At 40.2% G+C, this 13,493-nt stretch overlaps 1 protein-coding gene across 1 annotated transcript in view; it reads right to left on the bottom strand.

Annotated features, from left to right (window-relative positions):
• Positions 1-1,234: 1,234 nt before the first annotated feature.
• LOC105493660 (RAB39A, member RAS oncogene family) overlaps positions 1,235-13,493 on the bottom strand; it is a 40,239-nt gene continuing 27,980 nt past the window's right edge. The window contains exon 2 of the mRNA XM_011761499.3: positions 1,235-7,407. Within this exon, the coding sequence (XP_011759801.1) occupies positions 6,981-7,407 (427 nt within the window). The 3' untranslated portion in view covers positions 1,235-6,980. The remainder of the gene's footprint in view (positions 7,408-13,493) is intronic.

Below are 13,493 nucleotides of genomic sequence, written 5' to 3'. Positions count from 1 at the left end.
TGAACTAACCAGAGAGCCATTATCAACAGTTTCTAGCCAACAATAGGGATTAAGATTGGCTTCTTGACAACTTAGTGATTATAACAAGAACGATACTAAAAATAAAACAGGGCTGGGAGGAGCGGCTCACGCCTGTAATCCCAGCACTTTGGGAGGCCAAGGCGGGCGGATCACTTTAGGTCAGGAGTTCAAGATCACCCTGGTCAACATGGTGAAACACTGTCTCTACTAAAAATACAAAAAATTAGCTGGATGTGGTGGCGGGCACCTGTAATCCCAGCTACTCAGAAGGCTGAGGCAGGAGAATCACTTGAACCTGGGAGGCAGAGGTTGCAGTGAGCCGAGATCATGCCACTGCACTCCAGCCTGGGCAACAAGTGCAAAACTCTGTCTCAAAAATAGTAATTATAATAATATAATTATGTGCCAAGCACTGTTATAAACATTTTACATAGTTAAATGCTTATGTAGAAGGTATAAATATTTTCTGTGTGATTTAACAGCTCAATTCAAAATTTCATAAGCTCCCACTACGTGCAAGGCTGAAGCATGACAAATATGAGCCAAGTAGAGAAAAGTTACACATTTTGAAACATGTGTTAAAGCATAGTACAAGGCATAGTACATAGTACACGACCCTTTTCTGCAATTCTGAAATCCAAAAAGCTCTGAAAAATCGAAGATTCTTTTTATAACCCATTTGGCAACAAAAATCTGACCTGGACTGATGACAGATTATTTACAGATCGTATCTCTTATGGTGTGAATATTCATATATTTGCTGTACAAATATTAATGTCTGATTATGGGGTTCTACCCTACATTCCATCATGGTATAATGTAATATGTAAAGCATTGTGGATCTCGAATTGATTATTTTTTGCCCTTCATTTGTGAATACATACACACAAAATTGTAGTTAAATAGTTGTTTCTATTTTAAAAGCACCACCAAAGATGGCTAGTTAAAGATAGATACCGTGAGGCAACCCACTCGGGTCCCCTTTCACGCTGTGGAAGCTTTGTTCTTTTGCTCTTCACAATAAACCTTGCTACCTCTCAAAAAAGAAAAAAAAAAGATGGATATGATGATAATTATATGACAATCATAGTTCTCATTCTCATTCTTTTATTCATTATTTAAAATCAAATAACATTAATAACATACTTCAAAAAGTTTACACTTATCCTACTTCCATTGTCTGTCATCCTGAAAAAAAAATGCTGAGGGATGATGATAATAAAACATGTTTATTCTTCCATGGAATATATAAATTGAAACCAAATATGTGGAACCCACATTTAATAGGGGTAATTCAACACAATAACCATCAATTAGTAGTCACTGAATGTCACATAGATAAGACAATGTTTTAGGCACTATTTTTTAAAAAGACAAAAAAATTACCCAGAAATAATAACGAGGTACACTAATTTTTTTATACCTTAAAATTTTGTTTTCATTTATTTTCTACCATGATTATGTGCAGTAAGTGAACTAGATTGTGTAATGATTGAAATAGATTGTCACAGCTCATCACTCATGTGTCTACTTGCATCAGTCATTAGCAGTATAGAAACACCAGGTCATGCAGCAGTCCATTAAGGTTCAGGAGATTAGTCTGTTATTTTAAGATCAAGTGAAGATCAGTAGCTCAGGAAGATTTGGTGAAAACGTTCAGAGTTGAGAAAGATTCTGAAGCAGAGATGGCTATTTATCAGCTGTGAAATTTCCAAGAGTTAGCTTCTGGTTGGGATTGTATCCTACCATTTTAAAATACAAAGAATCTAAGATTAAAGCCTTTATAGGCTGGGCGCAGGGTGACTCATGCCTGTCATCCGAGCACCTTGGGAGACTGGGGTGGGAGGATGGCTTGAGGCCAGGAGTTTGAGGCTCCTATGACCTATCACTGTGCCACTGCACTCCAGCCTAGGAGAGGGAACAAGACCCTGTCTCTAAAAAACAAACAAACAAACAAACAAAGAGTAAAACCTTTATAGTCTTTCAGTTTTTTCTTTTTTCAGCTCCCCATGCTGAAAGAGGATCTTTCTGTTTTTTCTTAAAGAAAGATTACATGTTTCTTTTGCATTTCCAAGTGAAATCTTTTAGGTAGTTACCGAGAAGCAAATAAGTTAGTTTTTGAATGGGTCTTTAGTCTTGCGAGTTCTTCTGTGTGAGACCTAAGGAAATTATTCTTTCTTTCTTTCTTTTTTTTTTTTTTTTGAGACAGTCTTGCTCTGTCACCCAGGCTGTAGCGCAGTGGCTTGATCTCGGCTCACTGCAAGCTCCGCCTCCCGGGTTCACGCCATTCTCCTGCCTCAGTCTCCCGAGTAGCTGGGACTACAGGTGCCTGCCACCACGCCCAGCTAATTTTTTTTCTTTTTCTTTTTTTTTCTGTATTTTTGGTAGAGACGGCGTTTCACTGTGTTAGCCAGGATGGTCTCGATCTCCTGACCTCGTGATCCGCCCGCCTCGGCCTCCCAAAGTTCTGGGATTACAGGTGTGAGCCACCGCACCCGGCCAGGAAATTATTCAAATACAGTGCACTCTTTAAAGCTGCTTTGAAAGCTTTGTTCTTAACTGAACCAAGGGCAGTATAAAATCTGACAAAAATACTCTTAAAATGATTTTATTAATCCATAGATTCATTTTTTTTAATGACGTAAAGTTGGATAAAAAGACTTTGTTCTGATAAAGTTATCTTAACAATAATATAAAAGACTGTTTTGGTTGCTACACACAAAAAATACGGAATGCTTGAGGTTTTTGGAAATCTAGAATAAACTCTCAAGTTTCCAGGCTCAGGAAATCTTGTTTGCCACTATTATGCATATAAAGGCCACATTAAAAAACATTCTGATTAAACATTTTGGCTTATACTTACTATCACATCACTACATGAACTGGGAGTGTGAATGCAGCTCAAGATGAGCAGTTTCCATCAGGGACAAGTTTACGATAAGAATTGGACTGTTTTCATTTCTTTAAAAAAAAAATCACATTTACTGCCAGGCGCCGGTGGCTCACGTTTGTAATCCCAGCGCTTTGGGAGGCCGAGGCAGGTGGATCACTTGAGGTCAGGAGTTGGAGACCAGCTTGGCCAACATGGTGAAACCCTGTCTCTACTCAAAATACAAAAATTAGGCCGGGCGCAGTGGCTCACACCTGTAATCCCAGCACTTTGGGAGGCTGAGGCAGGTGGATCACTTAAGGTCTGGAGTTCGCGACCAGCCTGACCAACATGGAGAAACCCCATCTCTACAAAAAAAAAAAAAGAAAAAAGAAAAAAAAAATTAGTCTGGCATGGTGGCGCATGCCTGTAATCTGAGCTACTTGGTAGGCTGAGGCGGGAGAATTGCTTGAACCCGGTAGGCAAATGTTGCGGTGAGCCAAGATCGCACTATTGTACTCCAGCCTGAGCAACAAGAGTGAAACTCCGTCTCAAAAATAATAATAATAATAATCAGCTGGATGTGGTGGTGCACGCCTGTAATCCTAGCTGCTCAGGAGGCTGAGGCAGGAGAATTGTTTGAACCCAGGAGGCGGAGGTTGCAGTGAGCTGAGTTCACGCCACTGCATTCCAGCCTGGGAGACAGAACCAGACTCTGTCTCAAAAAATCAAAACCCACATTTACTTAAACTATTTAGTAATTAGCTACATCATTTACTGGTTTTAAATTTTAAATAAAGTAACTTTAATATAAAATAAAGGATATTTGATTTCTAAGAAACTTGGTAAAAGCATTTTGCCTGGAGCAAGTATTTTTACTATTTTGGCATTGTTATCCATATTCTCTATAACGATGTGTAAGAAAATAGGTCAGCTATTATATATATATATAAATAAATGGATAAAGATAACTGGCTAAGGTTAGACAGATGTTTGGCAATCTTGTACAAGCACTCAGAGTTTTGCAGTGATCGTTGTTCACTTTACTATTGTTTTACCATAAATAGCTCCTCTATAATATGAAAATTATTTAACCCTATTTTAGTATTTTGTGGATTCAGTTAGAACACATTTCCCCTTTTCTTGACATCCTCTCCCTCCCTTTCCCTCCCTCCACTCAATACACACACACTAAGCACAGCGTGGTGAATAAGGTGCTAGGAGATGAGTTCTAGGCTTCCTTCTGTTCACGCCTTGAATTTTGGACCCTGCCTTCCTGTTTTTATTCTAGTTCTTTAGCTCTGTTTTAAATCTTGGAACACATGATATCCTTCAGCCCAAATATTAGTCCCTCCCGACATTAGAATTATAAAGGGCGTCCACTGAAATTTAAATCACATTTTATGTTTTAGCTATTTAACTTTAGAAGTAGGCACAGGTGACTGTACTTTCAGCTGCTGTTAGATTTTCAGTGTTTGGGTTTATGCCATTTTGGACCGATGGGAAATTGTCATATAAGATTGAAAACTGTAATAGTAAAATGGACTACTTCACATTTTGGGGGACAAGTATTTTCTCATTTGGTTAATTATGGTTTGAAGTCATGTGAAATTAACTTAAGGATATCAAGAAAATGCTGACAATATAAATAGTGATACCTTATATAGTTATAATTTATATTCTCTCCATAAGCACAATTAAAAATACATGAACTCAGAAAAGGTACAAGTATTTGAAACTACAATTAAACATCTATTTCAAAGATGCACAAAAAGTACAAACGTGACTTTTGATTGGGTTAAGACTGCAGGAACGTCCCTCTCTATTATTTCCACTTCGCGGGAACAATAGCTCAAGGGTAAAAAAAACAGAGGAAGCTGGCGCGGGGGCTCATGCCTGTAATTCCAGCACTTTGTGAAGCCGAGGCGGAGGGATCGCTTGTGCCCTGGAGTACGAGACCTATACTCTGGGCAACACAGGGAGACCCTTCTCTACAAAAAATAAAAAATTAGCCAGGCGTGGTGGCGTGTACCTGTGGTCCCAGCTAGCAGGAGGCTAAGTGGGAGGCTCGCTAGAGACTGGGAGGTCCAGGATGCAGTGAGCTGTGATCATGCCACTGCACTCCACCCTGGTCAACAGAACGAGATCCCTCCCTCTCCTCCCCCGCCCCCACAAAATAAGCTAGAGGATATGCATCAATCAAGAATTCCTACGGGTCCACGAAAACACACATCTTTTTCTACTCCCTCTGTATAGGAATGAAAGGAAAAATTATGAGAAAACAAAATTCTCACCCGTTGCAAATATAATAGTATGCCCATGAGCAGCATATCATTCTCAAATCTGTAAAATGCTTACTCTATTTACAAAGCGTTTGTTGCATGATTCACTAGATTCTCAAAATAATTTTCCATGAAACACACTAATGGGTTATTAGCCTAATTTTACAAATAAGAAAAATGGTGCTTAGAGAGGTCAAGTGACTTACTCATGGTTAGATATTGGTAACCAAGTTTTCTGGTTTCTTATCAAATATTGTTTCTACTATGCCCCTTTGGTTTTCAAACAAATGAAGCAATTAAAGGTTAAGAGTAAAAACTTTATGACTCCAAAAAACTTCACTTGGTACTCTTTTGTGATTAAGAAGTGTACAGGACAGAATAGAAATGTACATTATAAAATATTTGACACTATGATCAAAATATCCCTTCCAGGAGAGTTTAATCAATAAGTTAAAAGTTAGGAAACTCAAAAGTCATTTTACTGTCTTAATTGATTATTCTATCTTCACTTGTACTGATGAGATTGTAAAATGCAATTTGAAGGCTAAATATATCAAACATCTAACCAATTTTCCTTGCACAGAAAAATCTTTTCTGCATTCTTTTCATATTGGAAATGAGGAAATTTGGAAATTTACTTGGACAAAAATGCTATTATTAAAAACATTCTATGTTTACCTATATTAATAATTTTGACAATAGTTCAAGGCAAATTGCATTTACTTTCTTTGAAAATGTCAATACATAAATAAATTTAGTTTTTCTTGTCTAAATATGAACAGTACACTGTAACAGCAAAACATTTGCTGCTGATAGGCCGGGCACAGCAGCACTTTGGAAGCTGAGGTGGGCGAATTGCTTGAGGCCAGGAGTTGGAGACCAGCCTGGGGAACATGGAAAAATCCCGTGTCTACTAAAAATACAAAAATTAGCCGGGCATGGTGGTGCACATCTGCAGTTCCAGCTACTCAGGAGGCTGAGGTAAGGTACTGACAATCACCTGAACCCAGGAAGCAGAGGTTGCAGGGAGCCAAGATTGCCCCACTGCACTCCAGCTTGGGTGACAAAACAAGATCCTGTCTCAAAAAAAAAAAAAAAAAAAAAAAAATCAACATTTCAAACATTTGGTGAGCGGTCCTCTGTTTTTAATTTTACAAATATTTGCTTAAAATAGTGTGCTTGGATCCTTTAGATATATTTGTAAAACATAATGCATTTTTAGAAGCAATAAATTAGAGAACAAAAATGAACATAAAACTTATTTTCTTGTGTTGAGGCAAAATTAAGGGAGGGCAAACATTTCCAGACAATGGGGAGAAAACCTGGTACCTTATACAAGGAACTGCTATTTACGTCCTAGTCGATACTTCTGAGATTGTTTATTCTGCAGGTGAACAGTGCATATTTAAATGCATTTTGCTATTCAATATTAATTAACTCAAGAGAATGTAATTCCTAATAAAATCTTTTCAATTGATTATATATTCACAAAAATCCATTTGAACTGTCAAGAAAAATGAGTAATATTGACATAGCTGGACACTAAGGTCAGCATATGCTAACGAAGTGAGAATGGAGGTACTTTCAAGAAAAAGGTTGTCTGCTTTGCTTGACAATTTAGCAAAATACCCAGTCTAGTAGTGTAACAAGTAAGCATAGCGCTCTGAATCAAATACCTTACAAAATAGTATTGGTGTGGGTTTGTAACCTTTTTAAATGCTTTTATTGCATCATTCTGCTGTTAATGTTGGTATTTATCCTGAAATGACAGCCAATCTGTTCCTGTGAGTTCTTTGGCACGTTTGAAGTCAGCAGAAGCACTCTTTCCTGGGCTTTACTGCTTCCTCAGAAGAATGCACAGTATTTGGAACAAAACCACTTTTAACCCCTTCCCAGCCATCCTGAATACAAATTTCTCCCTTTTTAATAAGTTCATATATGTCTCTTGTCAAGATTGTGAAGGATTCTTCAACATTTGTAGCATCCTTTGCTGAGGTTTCTATATACTTCATTCCACAGTCTGCTGACAGTTTTTCAGCTTCTTCCCTTGTAACTTGACGTTGTGAAGCTAAATCACATTTATGTCCCACTAGCAGAAATACAATCCGAAACGGCTGTACATACATTTTTGCTTCTTCTAGCCAATCTTTCACATGTTCAAAAGATCGCCGGTTGGTAATGTCAAATACTAAAAATCCACCAACTGAGTTGCGGTAATAAGATCGGGTTATTGATCTGAAAAATAAACAGAAAAAAGGTTGTATAACGACAACTTGTTCTTTTTCTTCTCCTTCCAACAATCTAGCACCATAATAACATTTGAAGATATCTTAATATGATTTAACTAGAATTTATAAATAAAATATGAGGTATCTCAAGTGAACAAAAATATTCTACAAGACTAATATGCAAGTTTCATAAACTGACAGAACACGAAAGTAGCAGTTATTTTTAGATAGACAAATAAGCACTTACATGCTATGTCATCTCGTACTGTCTGATTGTTTTTGCTTTTAAAAATCTGATAGATTATTACATAGCTGTGGTTAAAAATAAGCATATTGAAAGATTGAGTGAAGGGCACAGGTTGCACAACAAACCAGATCTTAAGAATCTCATTCGTCATAAAATTTAATGAACTCGTCTTTCTATCAGTTTAGGAAAAAGCAACAAGGGCTGTAGTATGGATAGAACGTCTGTGTCCCTCCCAAATTCTTATGTTGAAATGCTAACCTTAATGTGGTGGTATTAGGATTAGGAGGTGAGGCCTTTGGGATGTAATTTAGGTCATGAGGGTGGAACCCTCATGAATGGGATTCAGTGCCCTTAAAAAAAGATACCCCAGAGAAGGCCGGATGCGGTGGCTCACGCCTGTAATCGCAGCACTTTGGGAGGCCGAGGTGGGCGGATCATGAGGTCAGGAGATCGAGACCATCCTGACTAACACGTGAAACCCCGTCTCTACTAAAAATACACACACACAAAAAATTAGCCGGGCGATGTGGCGGGCGCCTGTAGTCCCAGCTACTCGGGAGGCTGAGGCAGGAGAATGGCGTGAACCCGGGAGGCGGAGCTTGCATTGAGCCGAGATCGTGTCACTGCACTCCAGCCTGGGCGACAGAGAGAGACTCCGTCTCAAAAAAAAAAAAAAAAAAAAAAAAGGATACCCCAGAGAGCGCTCTAGTCCTCTTTCTTTCTACCATGTGAGGATACAAGATGGCTGTCTGCAACCCAGAAGAGGGCCCTCACTGGAACCTGACCATGCTGGCACCGTAATCTCCCTGATCATCCACTTCCAGCCTCCAAAATTGTGAGAACTAAATTTCTGTTGCTTAAATCCCCATTCTGTGGTAATTTGTTATAACAGCCCAAACTCACTAAGACAGCAGACTTGTCACAGTATTAGTTACAGGTACAGTCTTGTGTTACACCTATTCAAGAAACAGGAGACTGTATGGACCTGGGATATGAATCCGAGGTGTGCTAGTGATTCTCTGTATGCCTCTCCAGATCTGGTCTCCATCCTTCTCTATGCCTGAGGAAGCTGTCCTCCACAGAAAGCTTTCCCAAAGCCCCTTGCCGGCTGGCTTGCAGGGGGGTTCAGCCAATGGGAGGTGTCGGCTGGAGATGGAAGGAAAGAGAAGTCAGAGTATTTATCCCTCTCTTTGCTTCTGCTGGGCTGTGGTTTAGCAGTGGTGGTATTCCTCTGCTTCTAGTCAGGGTTTCTGTTGGGTAGACCCTTTCGCATGGCTACAGCAGTCACCATGTTCTGGTAATACCATTCTCTGTCCTCTCCTCTTCCAACCAGGTGGCTAATGGCTTCCCACTGTTGCTATCTCTGAGTGCTTCACCATCCTTTATTAGTGTCCTCGATGCTGACTCTATCTCTGGAAATAGTCACTTCATTAAACTCTTCTCGGTTAACCTACAATTGTGCCATCTGTTTCCTGGCTGAATCATGAGGCAAGGTGGCAAGGCTATACTGTTTTATGTTTCTTGCCCCTCCACATGTTGTTTTATCTATCTGGAATGTCTTCTACCCCCTTTTCTGTCTAAGAAACTCCTATTTCTGCTTCAGTAGTCAGCTCAATAATCATACCATCTGAGCAGCCTTCCCTGCCACTCACCTCTCTCTTAGGTACTCTTCTTACGGTTGCTCTGAACCACTGGCATACTGCCATTATGATATGTTAATTTTCTCGATATGCTGACTGGATTTGCTGTTATGTCAATCATATTGCATGGCAAATGACAGATGTCATAAAATGTTTGTTATATTGGAGTTTTTTTTTTTTTTTTTTTTTTTTTTTGAGACGGAGTCTCACTTTTTCACCCAGGCTGGAGTGCCGTGGTGCGATCTTGGCTCACTGCAACCTCCACCTCCCAGGTTCAAGTGATTCTTCTGCCTCAGCCTCCCGAGTAGCTGGGACTACAGGCGCACGCCACCACCCCCAGCTAATTTTTGTATTTTCAGTAGAGAAGGGGTTTCACCATGTTGGCCAGGATGGTCTCGATCTCTTGACCTCGTGATCCACCTGCCTCAGCCTCCCAAAGTGCTGGGATTACAGGTGTGAGTCACTGCGCTCGGCCAATATTGGATTAATTCACCTAATTGGAGAGGGAAAGTGCTAAATGTTGTATAAGCCAGAGATCCCATGCGACTGTTTCCAGTTTGTCAATGGTCTTTTAGCAAACTCATCTGACTACATGCCTGAGGCACCAAGATCTTTGTGAATGGCCAGTGGGTTATTTGGTACTGTCATACTTTCCTACTTGTCCTCATTGCTGAAATCACAGCTCAGTTCAGTGACCTGATGCCATAAATAGCTTTGTTGTGGGAGTGCAAACCATTTTACCTCCTCTTTTTTTCTATTTCTCCTGCTTCCCTGTTTCTCCTCAGAATTCTTAGTAGAGAGATTCCCAAGTGGCTATTTTTGAAAAACTTTTGTCAAGGACTATAGTATTATAGAGAAATTGAGTTTTTCACCAACCCGATGCTTAGACTCTAAAAATAAAAAAAAGAAAAGAACTTGACAATAAGAAAAAATCTCCCACCATCTTTGGCAGGCTATGAATAATGCAGTTGCTATATTTTAACTTTGAGGCATAACTAATTTGTTATTGTTTTGTCACTCATCTTTATATGTGTGAATTTAGGCAGATGTGCAGTGTCTTAAGAGAAATCTAATTATGGCTATGTTCTTAGACTGAAAGCTTGAATTTACTCAGCACCAAGTCTGCATAACTTTTTTCCCTCCTATCCATTTAATTTACCATTACTAGAATATTTAAAAAATGCTTTTTGTGGCTGAAAACTCAATGCTGAAATGCTTATATGTTACACAGAGGCATGTTTTACACTGTAGGAAATACTATGTTTTCTTTTCTTTTTTTTTTTTTTTTGAGACAGAGTTTTTGTTCTGTTGCCCAGGCTGGAATGCAATGGCATGATCTCGGCTCACTGCAACCTCTGCCTCCTAGGTTCAAGCAATTCTCCTGCCTCAGCCTCCCGAGTAGCTGGAATTACAGGTGTCCGCCACCTTGCCCAGCTAATTTTTGTGTTTTTAGTAGAGATGAGTTTTCACCATGTTGGCCAGACTGGTCTCGAACTCCTGACCTCAGGTGATCCACCAGCCTCAGCCTCCCAAAGTGCTAGGATTACAGGCATGAGCCACCACACCCAGCCAGGAAGTACTATCTTTTCAAAAACTTATCTTTATTTTCTTTTTAAAATAGGCAACCCTATTAACTGATTGTATTTAATTTTGAAAACACATTTAGAATACACTTGGCAAATCATCCTACAGAATAAAATTATAGCAAAGTATATGTAATACACATGATAAAACAAAACTTATTAATAATTAGTTGGGAATAAAAGGACTCAGTGTAACACCTGTCATGTCTACGCAGTAATCTGATTTCTAGTTTCTGTGTGTGGGTCTGTGGGGCTTCAGATTCGAATATAGTTGTTCTGCAGGTAGTGCTTTTCCTAAAACAATTGCGCGCTGCTGCTATCAATCATCTGGGGGAAGAAGCAGGCCTTCAGATGGAAAACTTGAACTGAAAGGCAGGTCTTTTAGAGGTGTGGAGGGAGCAGCTATCTTTCTCTTGACCTTCCTCCCGTAAGTTGAGGCACTTAGGTCTCTAGAAGTTCTTTTTTTTTTTTTTTTTTTTTGTTGAGACAGAGTCTTGCTTTGTCGCCCAGACTGCAGTGCAGTGGCCGGATCTCAGCTCACTGCAAGCTCCGCCTCCCGGGTTCACGCCATTCTCCTGCCTCAGCCTCCTGAGTAGCTGGGACTACAGATGCCCGCCACCTCGCCCGGCTAGGTTTTTGTATTTTTTAGTAGAGACGGGGTTTCACCGTGTTAGCCAGGATGGTCTCGATCTCCTGACCTTGTGATCCACCCGTCTTGGTCTCCCAAAGTGCTGGGATTACAGGCTTGAGCCACCACGCCTGGCCTCTAGAAGTTCTTGAAGGAATTATGAGAAGGTAGGGAACAGACACTAAAAGCACTAGGTCGGGAGGCCTCCCTGTAAGGAACTCAAGAGTCGATGATGAATAACAATTCTTTTTAAGCAACAATATCTTGTAGTATGATTCTTTATATCTATTTCCCTCTAGGATTTGAAAGTCTCCCTGAATGGGCCTGGTGCAGTGGCTTTCACTTGAGTAATCCCAGCACTTTGGGAGGCCGAGGTCAGGAATTCGAGACCAACGTGGCGAACATAGTGAAACCCCGTCACTACCAAAAATACAAAAATTAGCCAGTGTGGTGGAATGCTACCAAAAATACAACAATTAGCCAGGCGTGGTGGCGTGCTACCAAAAATACAAAAATTAGCCAGCATGGTGGCGTGATACCAAAAATACAAAAATTAGCCAGGCGTGGTGGTGTGCTACCAAAAATACAAAAATTAGCCAGGTGTGGTGGCGCGCGCCTGTAGTCCCAGCTACTCGGGAGGCTGAGGCAGGACAATTGCATGAACCCAGGAGGTGGAAGTTGCAGTGAGCTGAGATCACACCACTGCACTCCAGCCTGGGCAACAGAGACTCTGTCTCAAAAAAAAAAAAAAAGAAAGAAAAAGAAAAAAAAAAGTCTCCCTGAATTAATGGATGATTTAAGGGAAGGCAAAAAATTGTGGGGTTGGGGAATGGAGGGAAGAAAAGAACAGAAGCAAGGAAGGAAGAGAGAAATAAATGGCATGGATTCTAATCTGGTCTCTCGTGTTATGAGGGAATGAAGAGGTGAGACTATTCTCTGGCAAGAATGATAAAGCAGACACAAAACCCCTAAATACAGTGTGAGGGTGATGTGATGATGGGGAAGGTGAATTTTGGAGGAGAGGGATTGGGGTTATAAGCTCCTAGCAGTCCCTTGTCCCTCTCAAGTGGAAGATCTGGTTTTAATTATAAAAGAAAGCTGCTGGTTCTTTCATACTTTGAAGGCTACACTATCAGCAAATCTTATCCCATTGCCAGAGGAGCAGTCTCCTCTGCTTGCCTTAAGTGAAAACTGCTGGTCCCTGAGAACACTGCTTCCCCTGCAGCACACTCACATTGCCCATTCTCTAGGATCAGGAGGAGACGGCTCCTGTTTCCCCAGTGCAACTTCCTGATAATTATTCTTTTCCAACCCCTGTTGTAAAAAAAATCCCTGCTCCTTTGAGGCTTATGCCATCTGGCTCTATCATCTGCTGTCATCTGCCAACTGCTTGGTCATTCTCCATGTACTAAAGATTTTAGCACTTTGTTTTTCTTTCTGTTTCAATTCCTGTCATTCTGCTTACTGATTTCAACATCCATTTGGATGAGCTGCCTGGTGTCACTTCTCAAATTCCTGGACTTCCTCATCTCTAATAAACCTTTCTCTCTATTCTTCCTTTCTTATCTATTTCTTTTTCATCAGAAATATTAATTACTTCCAAAATTGGAAATTTACACAGTCCACTAAAAATATCAAGACCTCAGAGCCTGCCAGCCTGTCTATTCTTTTTGACTGTGGTGATTCTTTGGTTTCATCAAGATTTGTAATCCACTGACCAACTCTGTCACTTTCTACCCACTAATACTCTCCTATCTTTGCCTTCTTCCATATCTTGAGTTCAATGAGACATCATTATAATTGTTCTCTTGGAAATATCTCAATTTCCAAGCCCCTATCCCTCTGTCATATTCATCTGGGAAACCTCTATCTCGGGATCAGTCCAGCCTGCAGCTGAATGTTTCTGGGGAAAATCACTCAACCAGGCAGGCTGGTGTCACTATGAATTAATTATAACCAATCCCAAGTGGGCACTCAACAGTGGCAAGGAATACT

The sequence above is a fragment of the Macaca nemestrina genome, chromosome 12, assembly GCF_043159975.1.
Source record: "Macaca nemestrina isolate mMacNem1 chromosome 12, mMacNem.hap1, whole genome shotgun sequence".
Lineage (NCBI taxonomy): Eukaryota > Metazoa > Chordata > Mammalia > Primates > Cercopithecidae > Macaca > Macaca nemestrina.
The sequence above is the reverse complement of the archived record's forward strand: the minus strand, read 5'-3'. Positions and strand labels throughout refer to the sequence as shown.